Source organism: Betta splendens, chromosome 10 (assembly GCF_900634795.4).
Source record: "Betta splendens chromosome 10, fBetSpl5.4, whole genome shotgun sequence".
In the NCBI taxonomy this organism is placed as follows: domain Eukaryota; kingdom Metazoa; phylum Chordata; class Actinopteri; order Anabantiformes; family Osphronemidae; genus Betta; species Betta splendens.
Window position 1 is genome coordinate 17710994 of NC_040890.2, and position 21730 is coordinate 17732723.

Below are 21730 nucleotides of genomic sequence, written 5' to 3' on the forward strand. Positions count from 1 at the left end.
CCGCTACGCTACGACTCCACTGGGGGGTTCCAACTACGCCTGGTGGACTTGTTACGTCTTTTCAATCACGCTGAACCCGTGTCTCCTGTTAGAAAACATCCGCTGGACTGTACGAGCCGTCAACGCACACTAAACTGTTTCCACAAACACACCACCTGCCAAATATGCACACAGCGTGAGAGCAGCAAGCTCTGTGATTACACTCTCACCTGAAAGCCAGGCCTCCCGTGGAGACGCGGGAGAAACCAGCTCAGGACGGGTTTGTTTCCAGGGCACTTCCTGTACATTACACACCTGGTGGAAAAGGGCCTGTTCAAAGACGGAGCCATTCTGGAAGTCGAAGCTTGGATCCCTAATTAAGGAATTATCAATAATGAACAATGATAAATAATACAGTGGACCTGTACAGGTTGTATCCTTATCCTGCCTGTCGCACAGATGATCCAGCACCTCTGACCCTCAGCGACTTAAATCTCTAGCTCTTCAACTAATATGATAATTATTAAAGTGGCTGTGGTAAATATCAGCTGCATAAATGCTACTGAATATTTAAACCCTCCAAGTGGTGAAATGTCTGAAAGCCCAAGATGCTCTGTACAACAACAAAGCACTTGTTCATTTAAAAAAAAGGTTGTTTCTCCAATCTTCTCCAAGTAGTTTTGCTGCTTAAGTCCCTGTGATGAAAGTGCTGCATCCCCGAGCGGCCCCCTCCCTGCAGACCCGCCGTCTGCAGGTGTGGAAGCTCCGGCTCAGAGCCTCTCTCCCCACAACACAGTCACATGCGAGCGACCCTCGGGGAGAAGCTCAACACAACAGCGCTCCGCTGGGGAATCGCAGCATCCGCGCGTCTGCCAAGCGTCTCTGACACGAGGGAGCGCCGCCGTACCAAGGATTCCAGTTCAAGGGGCGAAGCTGTGAACTGGGAACAGCCCGGCGCCTGCACATAGAGTGCGGCTTCGCTTCCAGCTGTGACTCCTTCACACCAAAAACAATTTCTGCAGCGAGCGGCACTCTCTCGCTCTCGTCCCTGCCATCGGCTGACCTTACAGGTGATGGAACATAATGGTGATGGCTTGAACAGTGTTTCCATGGGCACAGTCTAGGCCAAGCAGAGCTCCAGAACCTCTTAACCCCAGCGAGACGGGTCAGTGGGGCACAGTACGGCCCAAGAGAAAGCCTATAATACTATATATATATTGTCTATCTCTGTATATTTGACCGGTGCTATAATTGACGATTACACAGTATCATCAGTCAGCAATACTAAAACTAACTTCAAATGTAATAGTTTTCCAGGTACAAGTTATCTGAACAAAGAGTTTGCAAAACAAATAAAATCCAACGTTATTGATTCCTGAGGGTAAAGTCAGGTCACTGCAACAAAGAACAGGGCCAGAGGAAAAAAAAATAATAGGAACCAGCAAACAATCTCACAAGCATGAATGAATGACACTTGATAGGAACAATTTGATGAGTCACTGTTTGTGGAGTTGTTTGACATGTACAAGGCAAAGTGCAGAAAGTAGGACTCAAAACTCCAAACTTTATAATGATTCACCACAAACACAAACACAAACACAGCGGGTTCGTGCGCGTCTGACTCCTCCACAGAGGAAACGCTGCCTCCACCAGACCTGAATAAACCCGAGTCGCACGAGTGACGGACAGCGGTGTGAAACCAGCTTTTTACAATTACCCTTTCTTTCAGTTGTTGCTTAATTGAGTTTGGGAAGCTCAGTAGCAGCGTCAGGGTGGCAGGTCCTCGAAGGCTTCACTCAGACGAAAAATGTGAAATTCATAGTCTGAGGCAAAAAGGTCATCTGGAAGTTTCAGTATCAATTACATCCAAAAGTCATCGGTCTCCAGAGATTCATTGTGATTCGGTTTTCAACAACACATTGGCACATAGTAATAATATGACCTGTATATCATTGCAATTAGCTGGAGTAATCTTTCCAAGCGAGATAATGAAGCAGCTGTCCGTCAAATTAAATGAACACGTTGAGCTTCAGGCATTGACACATTGGGGTTTATTCACATTCAGCTCATTAGAACTAGTCTGAAGGAAAATGGGTTCATCCCACGAGCTCAATCACTTCACCTTTGCCCCCTCCGTATTGTTTCCATCTCAGTATTCACACGGCTGCTTCAGCAAACTGAAGACTGGCCCAAACCAATTAACAGGGAGTAAAATGGGAAAGTCTTCAAGAGGACGTTGATGTTATTGCTTGTTTGGGTCCTTCGCTTAAATGAAAGCGGAACATACTCAACTCTGAAAAATCAATGCCAGTCCTCTGCAGAGGATGTTGCAGATATTAATCTGGCAGCACGTTATTGTGAGAACAATAGGATTAGAATAATGATATCACGCCAGATGCATCGAGTATCATATTAATGTACATCCAGCAGGTTCTGCTCAAAGCACCAAGTGAAGCAGAGCAAACAAAGGTTTGCGTCCAGTTCCTTGGACGTCTGGCCCATTGTTTCTGCAGCTCAGAGCCACTGGCAGCCTGTAAACACCTGGAGTGGGTCAGCACCACCGCGTTCTAGCTTCTCTTTGACTTCCACCCAATGGGAGCTGCTGTTGATGTGTCCCTGTGTTCCCTGCTCTAGAACCCAAACTCAAACTGTGGTTCTTAAACAGCAGGTTTAGCCTGTTCCTCTGTATTCATTGTCGCTCACAGCAGTTGCACTTGACGTCATGTGACTCCTGACTTTCCCCCTTTGGGCGACAAATGAGGACTTTTAAGGGGTGAGTGTTTGCGATATGTGTAAATGCTTTTCCTCTCAAATGGCTTATAAAGACGTGCGTAGAGTCCTGACACGTACGACGGACCTGCAAAGATGGATATTGACTGCGAGGCGTCGTTTCTGTCCCTCGCGCTGCTTCTTCGGGGCTTTTGTGCCACAGGAGGTGTTTCGCACACGCTGTCCGTTTGTCCTTGCGCTCTCGATTAGCCGATCCGCTCGCTGTAATAACACTCCCGGCACTAATCTGTTGTGCGCTAGGTGACGAGCACCTTTTGTCTTTACCGCCTCCTCCTCCGTCTCCTCTGACGACCATTGGCACGGTGACACTCGTCACCTTGGGACTGGATGCACACGCAGTCAGAGGCCACAGAAACCGGTTTCTGCCGCGTCACAGTGCGTTTGTGCATGAATACAACGAAGGTGTCGCAGTTATTCTGACTCAGCCATCTACTGTAGGTATGTTTGCATTAATACGCAGCATCCTCATAAACCATGTACACATGTGCTTGGCCTTGGAGCACGTGTAAATGGTAGAAGCACAGGCATAATTATATTTTTTGACACGAAAAGCAACGTTTCTAAAGATACTGCAACATAATTGACTTAAGCAGTGAAGAGACCTTCGCCACAACGACTGGTACTGTAACAGCAGATGAAATGCCATAAGATGTGCTGCTCACCGTTCACTTGGAGAGTGTGCGTCTGGAACAGTTTCTCGTAGCCGTCAGCGTGACAGGTGTAGTTGCCCATGTGGGTTGTGGTCACCTTAGTGATGTACAGCGAGCCATCATCCCCGAAGTCCTAGAACGGGAAGGAAGAAGCGCCTCAGTGACAAGCCGCCGCTAATCTTGGAGCAGCAGTGATGGCTAAAGGCGTTTAAGGCTGGAAATAGATGGATTCAGTGTGAATGCAACATGGCTGCAGAAGATAAACAGATTCTGTAGCGTATGAAATGAAAAATATAGTAATAATGCAAAAAGGCACATTGTGGAGCAATGTCCATCAATCTAAGTCAGAAGTTGAAGCCGCTTGGTGCCACATAGAACAGCTAAGCAAAATGAGTGTCAAAGTTACAGTTAAGACAAATTGTTTTCTGGTACTTGTCATTTTTCCAATCACAGGGAAGTGATTTGATGGAAAGGGGCTAAGGCTGTAATTGATTAGTGTGAAAATTACCCAGCGTTAGGAAATAACAGGGAAATGCATCGCTGTGGACACACAGTCAATCAGAATAACTTCTGCTGATCACTTCAAATGTCACAGTTGCCGAAAAGGATGAAGCGCGAGCAGTCGCGGCCTGGTTAGCATGCACGCCACACACAGACACACACACACACACACACAGACAGACACACAGACACACACACACACACACACACACACACACACACACACACACACACACACACACACAAACACACACACAGCACGGTGCAGGTTGGTTGTAATTAAACCAAACCACGTCGATGAAGTGAACAAGTGTAGCGCCAACAGAAACATGATTAATTCATGCTGGGTTGTGATTATTAAACACAAATTGAACACAAATAATGGCGCCGGACAAAGGAGAGCAAACAGCAGAATAAATAATTCAAAGTTCAGCACAGATAGAAGCCCCCAAAGATAATGAGCCCACTGATGGTGTGTGTGTCAAGGAGTCGGTACAGTAGGACCGCTACATCGGTAGTGTCACACTTTCAAAAAGGGAAGAAAGCTTCACCAAATGGAAAAAGGCACAAAAAATCAGGGGTTAAAAGCATCAATTGAAAAAGTTTTAATCAAGAAAACAATGTAAATTCATAAGAGGTTTTAGAATCGAGGTGTGAGGCAGGCGCAGGTTGATTTATACTTTTTTATTTAAAGAAAAATTAATATGTTGTAGATTATGTGGCCATGGTGATTTTAGTGCATTAAATAAATCAAGTTATTACATTATAAATCCTAAGGGACTGCTTGGAGACACAATAATAGGCTTCACCACTTCCCAATGCACAGTGGCTTCTCAGAGATGAATGTGCTTCAACACTCAGCCTTCATCAGAGTTTTCTTCAGAGGCCACTAACCCGATGAAGGCCAAGTGCCAGAACGTGTTCCCCCCTGATTGCTGCGATGCATTAAAAAATCATTCCCATTACCTTTAGCAGCGTGAACTCCTGCCCCTGAGAATGTGGATGAACCTGCCCCTGAGCTGCCTCCAACCAAACGCAGCATTTGTTTATCAAACACTCAGACCTAATCACTGGTGCTCCTTCAGAGGAGGTCATGGCAGGAACATGCCTTTTATCATTAAAGGGGTTTTAACATTCCCGTTGCATTGTTGGCTGTTGACGGACCATGTTTACAGGCGCACCGTGTTTATCAGTTCATCCCAGTGTGCAGCGATCTAACCTGGTAGCGGCTCGGGCGGCGTCAGGCGTCACAGCTTCACAATATGAGGGGAAATCGATGGTGCGTTTTGGCCCCTTGGGCTGAGAGCATATTGTGTCACCTTCTTAAATGAAAAATGAATGGGGGGAGAAATGAAACTCAGAGGGGTGGAACGAGCCGCGGCAGAGGCTGTCGACATGATTCCTCTACCCCGGCTCAGCCGGCACTCAGCAGGCCGGGGTGCTGCTCAGAGGAGGGGAGACAAGGGCAGGTAGAGGTGGATTTACAAATAGGCTGGGGCCCCGCAAGAAACTACAATTAATTAAGCTGTCAATGCCAGGTCACCTCTGAAGAGACACTAAAACGCCACCTCACTGGACACCAGCGTCCCGCGGTGAGGACGCTTCTGTCGACCAGTGTGGCCACCACATATCAGCACTGTTTGAATCTCTAGCAGCAACTTAACTCAACACTGGGCCGCAGCCTGTTACTGCATGCGTTTGATGCTTTATGATGTGGATGAGAGAACCATGCGTCCATTGGCGGCAGCTCACTAGGTTTGTGGGCGTGTTGTTAATGGAATGACGGAACAGTGAGTCAGGTAGAAACAGAAATCACAGCCTACCTGTGTCGGGATCTGTGGGGACAAAGCACATGTCACACATTTAGAACCATTCTTCAGTGACCACATAAGAAACACAATATTTATGTAGCTGTAGCTAGCGCGGTTCCTGAACAAGGCTAGTTTTCCCATAACGCAGCTCATGGTTAGTTTTTTTTTTAACACATCACGTCTACCCACACACTCGGACACACACCACACGTGACTGAGCACTGGGCTCGGCCGCTCGGGGAGGCCAGAAAAACTGACAGGCTTACACAGTGATGCAATAGCCAGAAACTGTCAACTTCATGGAATTACAGTAAGCTGCTTTGTCAAAATTTAGAGAAGCTCTATTGAACTCTGGGATACAAGCGCACGGCTGGGATTAATGTACGATTCACTAAGTCTGAATGTCAACAGAATTTCTAAAATAACCAGCATTCCAAACTGGAAAGGCCTGAGATTAGACTGCAATCACCCGCGTGCACTCGCAGGAACGCGGCTCTAATTACGGATGGAAGTGGATGCTTACAAATATTAACAGCCAGCAATTATGCAGAAACTGCAAGGCAACTCAGAGTGGGTCGGAGTTAGCCAGGTGCAAACAGAATCCATTCTCCTCTAGAAGCAAGAACAATAATGGACTGGAAATGCTGGAGCCAAAAATAAATCTGGATTAAGCTGGCGTCGGGGCACCGCTCATGTTCCAGCGGTGGTTTATCTTGGTGCGAGGTGGTTTGCACACAGCTGATGAGCCACAGGACAAGCTTAGTGCTTATGCTTATTCACTCGCTGGCACCGGGCAGTATTAGTGCAGCTGCTCTGGAGGTTGCCTGTGCAATAGGTAGATTCCAGAAAAAGAAATCCCATCAGACGTTCCTCCAAAGCATAAAGCTGCTCTGGCTTCTATGAAGGTGTAATATTACTGTACTGTTACACACTCGACGGTGTGGACTAATTAAAACGTTTTGGCTGTAATGTATTAGTCAATACAGGAATTAACGGAAATCACGCTCTCATTAAAAAGCTTCCAGCTGTTTACTATGCTGAACGGCCAGATGTTCTGGAGGGATTTTAACCTGACGTGAGTCACACACTTTGTAATAATGAACGCTGAGCGCTTGTCAGACACCAGACGCTGACGTCATCACTGGGGACGACGTGGTTAAGTCAAATAAATCAGCTGTTTGCATGTTTAAGTCATGGCTGCAGAGAAGAAAGGTTCTGAGCAGCCTCAGACAGAACGATGGCATAATGCTCCTATTACTCCAGCTACTGATGTACCCACTCCTGAGCTGACATTTCAACCGATAACACACCTGTGTAAGGACTGATATTGGTTATTAAGGAAACTGATGATGCTGCATGTCTTCAGATAATGTATGAGAAGAAACAAGTCGCTGTTCTAGTGGATCTGCAGCCGCAAATGAAACAGTTCTTGAAAAACAAATGGACACATAGATCAAAGCGTCTGTTGATCGTACAAGGACTCACACCTCTGTGCGATTCCCTCCAGTAAATCCTCCCAAAGAATTGTTCAAAAAAAAAAAATCTCACTTGACATTTCTTTTTTGTTGCACCCACCGCTAACGTACGTTTTTTTTCAAGTGTCTACTTAAAAGCAGTCATAATGCGTTGCAGAAAATACAAAAAGACGGGGGATGGAGCCGCTGTTAATCTCGTGCACACGGGTGTTGGCATCACCGGCAGCCTGAACCGGCGCTACATGTAGCTTAGCGCAGCAGACGTGCCAGGGGTGACTGGGGACAGCTGGGCACCTCAACTCATTTTAAGGGTCATCAACATTTAATGTAACATTAGTAGCTTCGCTGGGTCTCCCTTCATCCACTGCCACAGTGTTGACTTAATTATGCACAGCGGTGTCACACTCGTCATGGTCGGACCTGACACAGAGACAGGAGAAGGGTAAACCAAAGGACATCTGGCCTGCACCTCGCCAAGCAGGCATCCCCGCGCTTTGATGTGGATGAAAGTGACAGAGGGGCTTGTGTAGAGCAATGCATGTCGATTAACACACAAAAACACAGGCACACGCAATTTTTTCAGCGAGTTGTGAAAGCAGGTCCTCACTCCGGGGCTAAAACCCTGTGGTATCCCCCTTCATCTTCCCTCTTTGTCTGAGATCCCTGTCCCTCCCAGCAGTCTCTGAACACAGGCGCCCACAACACAAACTGACATCCTGGATTACTGTCAGGCCTACAACACAAAGCCAGCGCCAGCAGTCAAAATAAAATGTGCTGACATTCTGAACCACTGCCAGAAATATGTTAAAGCCAAAATGATGAAAAAGACAAGTAGCATAAATTTAGCTGAAGAAGGACAGTGTTCCTAAAAGGGATGGAACCGAACAATAATTTGTCCTGTTCACTGCACGTTAGAGCAACTGGTAAATATCTGTAGTATTTGTTATACTACAAAAATAATTATGCAGTGTCATCTGCATACGTTCATACCCTACTCAGTATAAAACGTTATGTAGAAAGTACCCACATCCTACATCCAGTCACGACCACGTCTGACACTTACACTGATGTCTTCCAGGTTCAAGGAGTTCAGGTACTGATGGTTCCTCTTCCACAGAATTGGAGGCCGCCGGTCCCCAGTGATGGCACATGTCAGCACGGTGCTCTGGCCAACGGTTACCGTGGTGACGCTCACTTTCTGGTCATCGGGGAGGTTGAGCAGGTAGACTTCTGTAAACAGGATGCCACACGTGTGTGTCAGATGGTCTATCAGAGTTCTTCAAGTTAAGGTTTGCGTAATTAAAAGTGTTCTGGGTTTAGTAAAACCTGAAAAAGTTACCTTGTGCACGATAGAAAGAGAGTCTGTCTTTGTAATGGCTTGTAATTCAAAGGAGTAAAACCACTGAGAGGCTTCAAATTGTTTCCTCCAACCAAAAGGCTGTCCACATTAACGCTATTTAGCTAAAAGCCATATGCGTTTTTTTTAGTTCTAGATGCACGGAGACTGTGGAGTTCCTGTGATTTGTAGGAATAATGTTTAATGTTCTATGAATTCTTTGCTTAATATATGTGGCTGAATCATTATAGGAGCTTGACTTTGGCTGTTGGTCTCTCCAAGGACCTGGTGTCCAGGCCTGTGAACCTACGTCTTAGCTAACAGAACTGAACACACACTTCTGGGAGGCACCAGTGCTGCTGACTGCTGTGTTCTCCTTGAAGTCTCTGTGCTTTATGGCTAGAATTTGGAGCACTTTCCACCAGGCTCCGTGTTCTTACGACTCTAGAACAAGTAGTTGAGAAAGCCCGGGAGTGCATTGTTTCCACAGTCACTGCTGTGGACGGTGCTTAGCAGACATGTTTCTAGTGGAGATGAAAATGTTTGTTCATCATTTATTTATTTATTTTACACAATTCTCAGAGCAAATATTGCCACAAAGTGAAAACACGATGGGTTTGTGACAGGTCAGCGAGCGGTTAACGCTTTTTGTGTGTCCAGTATTTTGGTGAGACAATGAGCACAATCGACACTCGTCGGCTTTTTTTTTATAGTGTTATGTAACGTGGCCTGTGAGAAAACGCTTTTTAATCTTTCTCTTGGGTAATGAGCGACAGAGCAAAAGCAAACAGAGACTCAATTTGTTCTGCTCCTGAGGGCATGAAATACAAAACGTAATGAAAGCGCAGGTCCAGCAGACAGTATTCACTCGCCTCATCCCACAAAATAAGGATGAGAGCACCTTCAATTACAGCACGACTCCCGTGGCCCTGTACCAGCGGCTTCTGAGCGCCTCTTAACCTTCTCATTCATTTGCTTTGTTTGGATCATTTGCCGAGTTTGAACTGTAAAGTTGTCTAGACTGTTAGACAGCGGCACCAGGAAACGACCACACGTCTTTTCAGTGAGAGGCTCAGACTTAAGGCTTCTAATCTCTCATTTGGCCCCATGAAACCGCATTTAAGTCTGGGAAAGTCACTGGCAGGATTACATAAAACATTGGAGGATTAATAGGAGCCAGTTCCTTTTAGTTTGGATGTTACTATTACAGTATCTGATATCTGTTTGTGATGCTGCAGCTTCTGTGTTGTGTCCGAAGTGGCACCAATCATTTTTATAATACTCTACAGGTGATGACAGTATTTTGTGTAGACAAGGTGATTTGTTTAATGGGCTTTCTTTATTTGTGCCCCAGGCCTCCATCAAAACGTGGTGTCATAGATATGATTTAGGGGACCATTACGTGCGAGGTCGCCACAGTTGACGGAGACGCTGCTACATTCTTTGTAAGGCTGATTTAAAAATGTCCATTTCAAGATTTCTCTTTCAATAATAGCTTGATTGGAAAATGCAAGGTGAATTCAAAGCTCAACTTTCTGATGAGCAGCATAGCGCTATTTGGCCAAAGCAACAATCTGTTGTGTAGTACTATGACATTAAGACACACCCAGACACACACACAGAAAAGTGGCTTCAAACATCCATTAGTACAGTTTGTAATACAACCTGTTACCTGTATTGATCTAGAATGAGATGGAGACATAAATGATACATGAAAAGCAATAACCAAAATGAAAAGGTATCTGAAACTTATCCCCGATGGACAGAAGCCATCTGAAGGAACAGATAAATCTGTTTATAGCTCAGATAACTGAACAAAGCAGAAAACTAAGTGAAAGTACAGCATTAAAGCAAATGCGACATGTTCAAAAAGCCCGACTATGAAAGTGAATAATGGAAATCCTCCACCTGACTGATACATGATCAACCTCCTTCCTGCCTGAATTTGAAAACGCTGTAGCAGATGATGAAGACAGGCCACTAGAGGTGTTGGCGGGTAGATTTATTGACAGAGATCTCCTCCAACAAGGTCCTACCTAACCGTCCAATTACAGCTCGCTTGTATCTAAATGCTTTTAGAAAATCCCACAAGCCGCAACCTGGATGTGCCGCTGATCCCATGGGATAGAAACGTGTGAAGTTACAGGGAATTTAAAGAAAAACGTGAGCCGGTGCCGGCAGGGAGGCTCCCGTCACAGCCTCGTCGTTGGATGGAGGAAGGAGGGGGGAGGCGGAACGGGGGGCCAGCACCTAAATGAATGAGGGACTCCTCAGAGGGATGGAAGTCTGGGCTGCTGGAGCCGACTCAAACACAGCAGCTCCTCTGTGGGAGATTTATCAGAGCAGGAAGTGGCCTTGGCTCCTCCTTTTGCTCTGATTTGAAGCCTGGGGGATTCCGCCTCCTGGGAAGGATCAGCCTTCACCGTCCAACCTGTAATTAGTGATTAACTGTGAAGTCCAGACTTTTGATTTATTCTGCTTTCCTCGCAGAATGGGGTATTGGTCAGTGCAGGGTGAGAGGTAAATCACCTATTGCACTGGAGGCAACAAGCGTGTCAGGGAAAATGGCCGGGGCCTGCAGGATGTTGCAAGAGGCCAGCGGCGCCCAGACAAATTGCACCAAGGATGCTTGGCCGAGCCCTCTGCTCTGGCCTCTATTAGGCCTTGTCTCTCTCGCTCAAGCACAAAAGCTCGGTCTCTCTTCGCAGAGTCTCTCGTTCCTCTCACATCCGTCCCCCCTTTTCCCTCTCCATGATGTTCCATATTACTGAGGCTGAATGGTTGTGTACCTCCGATTCCTTTGACTTTGACACTTCCAAGTAGAGATAAAAGTATTTCCCCGCTGCGTGGTATTCATAGGCCGACGCAAAGATTCAAGCAGGAGAAAACGCCCCAAATACAGAATACACATGCACGAACAGTCTTTGATCTTGGACAGTTCAGTTGATTTGTGCGAACTCTCTCCCGAAGCGAGACGAGCCGAGTGTGATTTTGATTCTGCAGACGAGTGACTCGAAGGACTTGAACGTCTGACAGAGAGAAGAGCGTTGAAACGCTGCATCTTCACATACACTTTGTTTTCCCAAAGAAAATACACATTTCCCCTCTTAATGTTGAACTGCTGCCACCAGCCACATTGTTAAGCTAAGTGGATCCCAGTCTACAGGAGCAGCAGCAGCAGCATCTCAGCAAACGTGTCGAGAAAAACAGAAGAATAAATGAGCATGAGCAGTTTGTGTAGCTGATAATGGTCCTGGGACGTCACGGGGCCTATTAACTCTACATGTAGCCATAGTTAGTTCATTTCCCCTTTGGATACTTTGTTGTTGAGTTTTAAGCCATGTTCCACAATTAACTTGCTGCAATATGGATTAAAAAAGCCTTTTTATGCAGCTGAACAGTAGGACTAAGAATTATGGCATCAAATTGAAGGGCAGAGCTACCTTTGATGTGAAATCTCATCCTAAATAGGATTTTATAATACTCTCAACAGTCCAGTTCCAATGAATGAATCAATAAACAGGCCTGGTTCCAGTAACCGGCCTCCTTTTGATACTCTCTAGTCGCTATGTGCATTTATCAACACCACTAGTTACACCCTGCTGCATTTAATGAACCAGGGAAAATAATTGCTCAGAATATGACACTCTCTCCTCCCAGACAGATTACAAGGCATCAGAGTAGCTGGAAAACATGACCTTAGCACGTCCCTCACCGCCGACTGGTCAGAGCAACTCCAGTCCATTTCTGAAGCCGCTACTGGGAGCAATTATAAAGGCCAGTGAGCATTAGCATGCAGCGAAGCACGGGCTCTAACAGGAAATGTTTGTACCAGTTAGGTTCCTACAAACAAACAAATAAAAGAAAAAAGAGTAATTTACATATATTTATCTACTTATCTAAGCAAGAAAAGCGTCCAGCATATCATTAATACTGTGTCTGACTGTCTTTAAATTATACAGAAGCTACATTTATGTCTGTATCAGTTGTGTGACATTATTCTTCTTTTTGTTGACAACTCTTTTGATATTTCCTGAATGTTTTTGTATATTTGTGTGAAGTGAGTTGTTTAGTGTCAGTCAAACTTTACCTGTTAAAGAAGCAAGATGCGTTTCACACATTTTACAGCGGCAGCGCCACAAAACCACGCTTGAGTAGCTGAGCAGCAAATAGTGCAACGCGTTTAACGGGCTGACAGTTGATGCTAAATGTTGAGAGAAGAGGGTGAATGCAGCAATCTGTTTACACTGAACCGCTAAACAAACCTGACAGCCAGAAAAGCACATTCAACCTCTCTCAGTCAAAGGACACCAAATATATTCCAAGAGACTCTTTTCCTCAGTGGGAATTTAAACCTGAGCCGTCGGTAGGGCGAGCACTGCTGAGCCTTTCATTCAGTGGATCCACAGACACTCACTGGGAAGGTCAGATCTGAAGGTTTGGTGCCTTCACCAGCAGAAGTAAATCAGTGGTTGCTCAGTGTTGCGTTTTATTACAAGCTTCTATTCTAAACATAAGCGTGTAAACATTTCTAATTTAGCCCAAGTCCCTTTTGTTATCAAAGAACAAATCCTTTCCTGAGGATTGTCTCGAAAATTGTCCCCTGTTCTTTACTCGAGGATCACTTAGAATTACAAAAAAAATAATTGAACTTCTTTTAAAGCTCTCTAATAAATTCCGGAGATAGAAAAGCCACATGTTGGAAAATGAACCATGAATTATGAAACACTTTTAACGCGACTTCTCGCAGCTTGTGAATGGGATTCTCAGCAGGGGGTTTGACAAGTAAAAGCCTGAGTATCCATTAATTGTCGCTGTGCCATGGGTGGTGAATAACAGCAAACTCGCCTTCTCTAATGAAAGGAGCCTGCTCTGAAGGAGGTCCGCCTGTTGGTTTGGATGTCTAATTATAATCTTCACAGAAGTAGAGAGTAAGTCAACTAATTTTCAGGCTTGGAAGACTTTCTGCAAATGTGGGGATTGTAACAGACACAAGTCTTTGTTGCATTAACACAAAAGAAAATGCAAGCAGACACATTCCAGACGTACAGTAAAGCATCCAGAATGGCTGTGGAGCCAGGTTTGCCTCATTTAGTCAGTGTTTCACTGTGGTGTGGCCAGAGGCAGCAGCAGCAACCGGGCCGATTCTGATCAATGCGCGTCCACGGTGCTTATGCGACACCTCAAGGTTAAGGTTAGGGGTTCCTCCACTTTGATGGACGCCTAAGTGCAGAAAGAGGCAGCAGAATTAATCAAGCTAAGCTGTTCGCCTGCTCGAGAGCATGGCGATGGTAATTTATGTACCGCTGCTCCATGAAAGGGAGTCACTGATAAGTTTAGCCGGGATAACAGCAAAATCCCACCGTAATCCCTCATCTTGGTTTGTGAAGTAGCCGTCTGAACAAGAGCTGCAATGAAAAGTTGATTCTTGACTTTGAAAGCAACAACTTAGAAAGATATGGCAGCAGATTGATTTTGTATTTGGGTTTGAAAATCTTCACCACAAATGGAAAAGTTAAATATGCTGACTGGCGTCTGGGTCCACGAGGTTGATTGTTCTGCTCTGTGTGAATGCACAGTGCACCTCCGTGGCTCAGGTCACTTCTGTCCTCGGGCCACGGCCCAAGTGCAAATTTCAGCCGCCTGAATATGAATCACGTGCTCCCGTCCAGCCTTCCCAGGAGTCTAACAGAATCTGCAAGGCTTCTGCCCTCAGCAGAAATCAAAGAGCTGCATCTCTGTGTTCTGTCAGAAGGTCTCTGGGTTCAGATCGATATCGCGGCACCCGAGAAACAAGCAGGGGTGAAATACGTCCCACGGTGCAGCCTGAGTGGCCTTAACACTCCACTTGACAGAAAAGCACAATTAGGGGTCATTACTGCGAATCAGCCAAATAATGTGTCCTGAATGAATAAATACTATAACTACAGTAGCAGTACTTCCCTCGTTAAACATTCTAAGAAGGAACAAACCACTTTGCATGTGATGTAAGAGAAAGAAACTGCATATCTATAGGAGGAACGTTGGGAATAAGGACCATGGAGCATTCAAACACAACCAGGCTTTAACATGAACAGTGTCGTAGTCAAAGGGAACAGGAGCACAGGAGTCCGGACTCCCTCTTTTATTCAGGATGAGAGATTACTTGTGGCAAACTGTGAGTTTGACCTTTTCCTCAGTTTATTTGGCAATGATCACAGACGCCGCCTGCTCGTCTGAACGTGACACACCTCCAGCGCCGCCGACCACACGAGCCGCTTCCGCTCCTGTGTAAAAATGCAGGTTACCTCACAAAGAGCAACGCTGCTGTCGCCGTATCTCCAGAGCTGATGTTAATGTCGACCCATCAACGGTCTCTGTACCGATGCGTTCTTCTACCAAAGGTTAATGCCACTTTATGATGGATGATGCCTCCTGTGTTTACCCATGATGCACTGGGCGACCGTTTGTAAAAGTCCTCGATGATGACAACGCGCCCGACTATCAGTCGTGTGGCAGACATCATTCATATCTGCAGCATTATCTAATTAAAAGACATCACTTCTGCCAGACACTTCCTTACTGCTCGCTGAAGCAAATTGATTCTCAACCCCCTTCGAGTCTATGCAAAGGCGCCATGAATAATGCATGGACATTAAAGTCTTATCTTCTGTCCTGACAAACAATGTTGCCCCGCACTTTGAATATTCCACAAAGGTGTCTAAAGGCTCCTTATTAGCGCCGTAGTCAGACAGGTGCAATTTTCATGGCGAGTCATTTCACATTTACCGCGTTTGTTTCTAAGCGGCGCCATCATTTCGGACACGCCGGATCAATGGGTTATTTTTATGACGGCGCTCGGTTTATGACGGCGCTTAAGGTATTTGCATAGATTTTTATAGCTGTCACTTGCAAGTTATGTCGGCAGTGAACTAAAAACCTATAACTTTGGGACGTATTTTACACTCAGACGCTGTGGTTTGATCTATGGGGCTGAATAATTCCTGCAGCCGACAATAAATTATTGAAGACCTTGTAACTCATTGAATGTCCTTTATGCTCAGGTAATAATAACTTAACATAAACTGAACATGCTCTGTAATTGGAGTTGACACTGAATAAGCGTCTTGATGATTGCGGGAGTCACAGCGACGCAGTGATTAGTGACCACTGACCTGGAGGTAACACAGGTGATGAGGGCAGTTTATATTAGAAGACGCCAAGTCTGAATTCCATTAGGTCTAATAGGCTTGCCGCTTGTTTTAATGCCACAGGTCTTGGTTCTGTGTTATGTGTTCAGTGACTGTGAGGCTCTGAATAAACCCAGTCGACACCGCATCGGCTCTAATCCTGCTGTGTGTGTGTGTGATGAGCGCCGGCGAAGGAGCGGCGAGTTGTGAGGTGGGAGGGCAAATCAAAAGTGACCTTTACGGCTCAGTGAAGTTTTGTTATGACGAGGGAACGGAAGCTGAGATTCCTTAAAGAAGAATGAGAAATGTATTTGGAGGAGAGCCCGAGCGTTACTCACGGCTGCCGTGCCATGGCCTCCAGCTGGAGAGGCCGAGCGCTGGTGGAACTGGGTGAACTGGGACGTCCAACGCGGTGGTTCGCTTCTGGAGGAGGCGGATCTGTGACCTCATCGGCCTCCTCCACACCTGCCTCAGAGGCGCGTCGAGGGCCTCTCTTTGAAACACTTACGCATTTAGCATAATGCAATAGGTTTCATGTGAATAAAGCGAAGAAGACACCAGCTGAGGGCTACAGTGACCTCCGAGTATGTCAAACACTCATCTAAATTCAGCAGGAGGTGAAGCGGGGTGAAATGGCTTCGAGCGCTGGAGTGAAATGCATGGTAATCATTGAGTCAAGCTCGGCTGTTGACAAAGACGCGAACGCTTCTCTCCACCGAGCGCATTAGCGCTCGATTGAAGCTGCTACTTTTAACTCGCACCTGCATTTATGTATCTGGATATTCATTCATTGTCGCTAATTACTGTAACACCATTAGGCAGCAAATAGATGTGCAAAAGTACTGTAGTAGTAAAGTGGAAAATAACTGGATTTTGTGTGGGGAGTAAAGCGAGAGTCAGAAGAGGAGGAAGCTGGAGTTGAAGGAACTTAAGTCTTTAAGGAGAACTCCCCTCACAGCTGGGGTCCTTTCTTTTCGTGAATTGCCAGAAGGGGTTTGCTCCCACACACTCGCGTGTGATGTGGAGAATAGCAGACAGGATGAGACTCTTTCACGCTGACATTTGGTCTTATGGCTGCTTTTTGTCTGCTTAAAGAAACGCTTTAAATAAAAGGGGGAATGAGACCACAGCTGATTGTGAATTTTCTCCCACTGCTAAACGTGTCGAGCGAGTCAAATGTCAGAGGAGATTCTGTCGGAGGATATTGAAGTAGGTGGAAATGTCAGGCGGGAGGAACCCGGGAGGAGCGCGAGCAGGAAGCGGGTGCACGTGTTCATGTGTGTCAGATGTTCCAGAGCACCTGTCGCCGCTTCGCCGCCTAATGAGCAGGGTTTGGTCTGAACATCAGATGTGATCGGCTGCTTTCAGCAACTCCATTATCGTCTACACGGTAGCAGTTACCAGTTAAGAACTCAAAAAATATGAGTAAGAGATATTTGCTTTCAGTAAGTGTAAAATACGAAAGCATCACATTTTGTTCAAACCTTTGTCCTTTGTTAAAGACATTATTAGGTTTTACTCACCAAACGCTGCATACAGCTCGTCTTTAGTCAGATGCTCGTCGCCATCGACGTCGTTGTACTTCAGCAGGTCGAACAGCGTGCACTCGGAGACGTCCCTGGACAGACCTTCCTGCTTGATGACCTTTAATGAGGATGCGTCCCTGATCAGTTCAGTCTAAGGCACATCATTGTTGTCAGGTAAAATCCATTCATAATGGCATCACAATAAAATCTATTCATAATGGCATCACAATAAAGTTGACTTTAAAAATCCTCCGCCTGTAAAAAGATGAAATCACATGGGAGTTTTCAAATTCAGCTCTAGACAGCAGTAAACACACTTTGAACCTAAGGTAAAGTGCCTGGTTCAGTCTTTGTAACGCTTCCTGCCTGATCAAAGCCCTGTTCGATAGCGAAGCTGAAGCAGCCAGGCTTCACATTACAATAGGCAAAATGAAACTCCCTGAGGGTTTGTCCCAACGGTTGCTGTCGAAGCGCTGCACACTTCAGCGTCAGCCTGCTCAAACATGCTGCTGTTCAGCACCTTCTGCAGCAAAACATCCATCACAGGAAATCAGCTGTCAAAACACTGATCACACGGGACGGCCTGATACATCACGCCTCGTCCGTCGGATCGCTGCACTTCCATTCCCACGCGACTTCCCCAAAATTTAGGAGTCACCAGTAATAATAAACACCAGGAGCAACAAATAAGTGTGGTTTATGCCTCGGTGCTGCAACGCCGCTCCCTGGCAACTAACTCACAACTACTGGACCTTTGAATGTGATCAAACATGAAGGTTTGAATTCACGACGACGATACTCGGCGTCTCTGCTCGGCCCTTGAACGTGAACAGCTACACGCTGGTTCTCCTCAAAAACAAACTGCGGCCAGAGCGGCGTCCTTGTTAGCCATTCTGCTAAATGGCATCATCTCAAGCGTTCTACGCCTGGTTAAATGATAGATGCAGGCAATGCATGGAGGAAAAGAAGGTTTGATTTGCCATTTTAAAAGGGCACCCAAGGCTTTTTCAAAGGGCAGGGACAATTGCTCCCAGTGCCCATTTCGTATGTACACTCTAGCAAGTCAAGTAAGCCAGAATGAGGGATTTCCAGCGCAGAATTCCAAATGAGACGAGAGAATGCTCAAATTATAAAGGGCGCTTCAGGGCACGAGGGTGGCAGCCGAGGTTTTGTATTTTCAACGGCTGATAAGAGTGTGATTTGCTTGTGCTGGGCTCTTTTCAGGGCTTGTTCACACCAAAGTTTAATTTGCATATGTGTCCGTCTTCCTTTGTTTGCAGGAAAAACTTCTGGCGAAGTTAAAGAAAATATTCTGAGCAACTCCACGCAAATGAAAACAAGCCTCTAAAATAATGTGCGTAGTGCAGAGAATGAAAACAAACCATATTCCCTATTATTATTAATTACCTAGAAATTGGAGTGAGAGGAGAGAAAGAAAAACTGATAAATAAAAACTGATAAAAGAAAAGCTTGCATTGACCTGAGAGATTACTGATAGTTATACAACACAGGCAGCTCAAAGTAACAGAACATTACATATATACGTGCATGCAAAGAGATCAAAAACACAGGGGCCATTGGAATCCACTGATATTCTTATCTCTGGCTGTGTCTCCTGCATATGTGACACTATGAATCTCCCCCGAGGATAAAAGGGAGGACGGGCTAAAAGCAGCCTTTGAAGAGAACTTGCAATGAGACTCTCCATCTGGATCTTAGTCATCACTTACAGTGTGTCATTCAAACAACGGGAAGAGAAGTGATATAGTTGGGCTTTAGATAGGAGACGAAATCAACACCAAGATGTTTGAAAAGCTGTCCAGAGCAATATTCAATAGGTTAAAAGGGCAAATTCAAATTCACGCTCAGGGCAAACAGAATTCTTTTTCATAAAGATTCGCGCAACACGCTCTATTGACTATGCATTAATTCTCCACCCATTGATTTCTCTCTTGCTGGCACAGCATACATGTAAAAACATTTAAAAATATGTAAATAATATAATAGCGTGGCAGAAATATCACTATGCTGGGCTGTTATTTAGCCCCTTCGGACTCGAATGCTGGGTTTGGGGGGAACGCTGACAAAGCTACCAAGGTGACCCCTGAACAGACAGTAGATCCTATCTGATCAGCAGGAAACTGACCTGAGGACAGAAAAGGTTTCATAATTCTGAAAAGCACCACAGGTTGCATATCCTTTCAATTATTCAAGTGGCTTTTTTATCAAGGTGCTGTGGAGGCTTTATTTGTTATGCACAGACTTCCCCGCGTGGGAGCCACAAAAGGTCTTTCTTTACAAGCGTCCCTCTTGGCAGCGCTGGCCAAAGGCTGCAGCCTTCTATGAGCACACGGCTCCTTTGACCCACATTGCACTTCAAAAGCTTTACCGCACAAGGACCAGAGGGACCGGGACCGGGAGCAAAATGGGCACACGCGAATGGGCTGCACGAGCACGGAGCCCAGGTGTTCAGCCTGGCTTGTGCTAACGAATGACTGCGGCTCATGACGTCATGAGTTTGGCATTAGCTTGGTTGAGCTGTTACTGTACGTTTACCTCTGTGCCAGCGACTGATGGAAGACTTCTAAAATGGTGAAGGCTCTTACCTGGGAGAGTTCGCTGGCATCAATTCTAGCGTTATTATCTGCATCGAAGTGTTTGAACATTATATCCACCAGTTGCTTCCTGGCAGGCATGCTGTCCTTGTGGGACCCGGGGATATTAGAGCCGACGTATCGCTTATCGTGCAGATCCAAAATCTTGGTCTTCAGCCGATGGTAGTCGTTTAGTCTGCAGTTATCATCTGGGGGAAAACGAGTCAAACACAGGAGGGGAATGGTGAGAAGCAGAGAGTCACCGCTGCTGTTTGTTCTTGTTTGGACGCCTAAAATATAATTTGAATGTTAATGAGACGTCTAAAAACAGAAACTTCTTAAATGCCTCAACAATTCCCACGAGCCTGAAAAGATGATGATTAAAATCACTGAACTTATGATTCCTAAAATTGGATGCAATGTTTCAAATCTCAGCCAATTAGCACCTGTGAAAACAAGAATCCTCCCCCCAAGACTCACAATATTAAACAATACGCTGCTGTTTGTATTCAGCAGAAGCCAAATGTGAGCGTGTCTCAGATTGTCTGCATCACACCAACAAATGCAAAGGCTTCTTCTCCCACGGGGTACACAGGGTACACAAGCGGTGACAGTCGTGTAGCATTTCACTGCCTCAAAGTGGAAAAGCAGCGTCACCGTCAACACAATGAAACTGACGAGCAAATCCATCATGCAGGTGTCAAGAGCCAAGCCTGACAGCCACAGAAAACAGGACGCTGTTGTATGTACAATCCACCATCAAAGCCTCCAGATCAAAGAAGTCAACTACATGAAAGGTTCGACAGAGTAGAGTCGAGGCAAAGAGAAAATAATGACTAGAACTAGCGGTTGACACGTGTCATATCAAGTTCTCGCTGTTGAAACTGGAAGTGTTTCTCCTCTAATAACCGGTGTATTAACTGATCTCAAGCAGCCGCGAGAAAGTTTGTTGTGCTGTCTGATGCGTTTCAAATCCCAGGGGGGGAAGGAGACGCCTCCTCCACGACGTGTAGTCCTAGCACCTATTGGGAAAAATACGCAATTGTTGACTGAAACGCGTGGACTGGAGGTGATCGGGCGACGGCTTCACTGGTAAAATGGGAGGAATCAGAGCCAGCCACGAAATAGCAGCATGTTGTGATGCGTTTCCACCAGCATTCAGCTTTCTCAATCAAGATACTCGATCCTGGTGCTTCCCATCGAATAGAGGACAGAGAAGTGTAACAGAGGACTGGATGCTATGGAAATACAACCAGCAGCTGACGGCAGTTTGAATCGACGTGTCTCTATTATATAGAGGGAACAAAGGTTCAGATTAATGATGAGTCTGACATCGATGCTGTTCATGCTGTGACTGTTATGGTAATAAACAAATGTGATTAGTCGGGTGTTTGCACCAGAAGATGAATATGTGGCCAACCAAACATGGTTTGGTTTGATTTTCAGAACAGCGGCTCAGCATCAGCTCCAAAAGTTATGCTTTAGTTTTCTGTTTGACAAAGAGAACGATGCTCGTGCACCAGGTGGACGGAGTTAAACCAAAGAACCTGGCTTTGGAACAGCACTTGACTTTGTTTCAGCATTTGCGCTTGTCAGAGCGACGACCTGAGCTGGTGACAGATGTTGGAGCTGAACACTAGCAGCTTTTGGCTGACGGGCTGCTGTAGATAACAAACAACAACAACTGGAGGATGTACTGAGATACAGATTTCAGGTTCCGTCAGTGCTGATAAATTCCTGGGAATGGCCGGCGCCAGGCTAATTCCTGCCCTGGAATGCGGTATTAGCCGCCGCATGCAGCTCGCCATGGGACAGGGTCTGTTTTGACAAGCGCCAGTGCCAGAGAAGCTGCCTTGGTCACAAATGGCAGAATGAATAAAAGATAAATGGCTGCTGGCA

At 45.8% G+C, this 21730-nt stretch overlaps 1 protein-coding gene across 6 annotated transcripts in view; it reads right to left on the reverse strand.

Annotated features, from left to right (window-relative positions):
• Positions 1–21730, reverse strand: part of fstl5 (follistatin-like 5) — a 92646-nt gene that overhangs the window by 28292 nt on the left and 42624 nt on the right. For 2 of the 6 annotated variants that reach the window (XM_029164621.3, XM_029164620.3), the window contains exons 5-9: positions 19844–20040; positions 17235–17355; positions 8270–8436; positions 5744–5755; positions 3432–3552 (exon numbers count right to left, since the gene is read on the reverse strand). In XM_029164621.3, the coding sequence (XP_029020454.1) occupies positions 3432–3552; positions 5744–5755; positions 8270–8436; positions 17235–17355; positions 19844–20040 (618 nt within the window). Of the gene's footprint in view, positions 1–3431; positions 3553–5743; positions 5795–8269; positions 8437–17234; positions 17356–19843; positions 20041–21730 lie in introns of all 6 variants that reach the window. The other 4 variants (XM_055512365.1, XM_055512364.1, XM_041072600.2 and 1 more) reach the window with 2 other exon arrangements.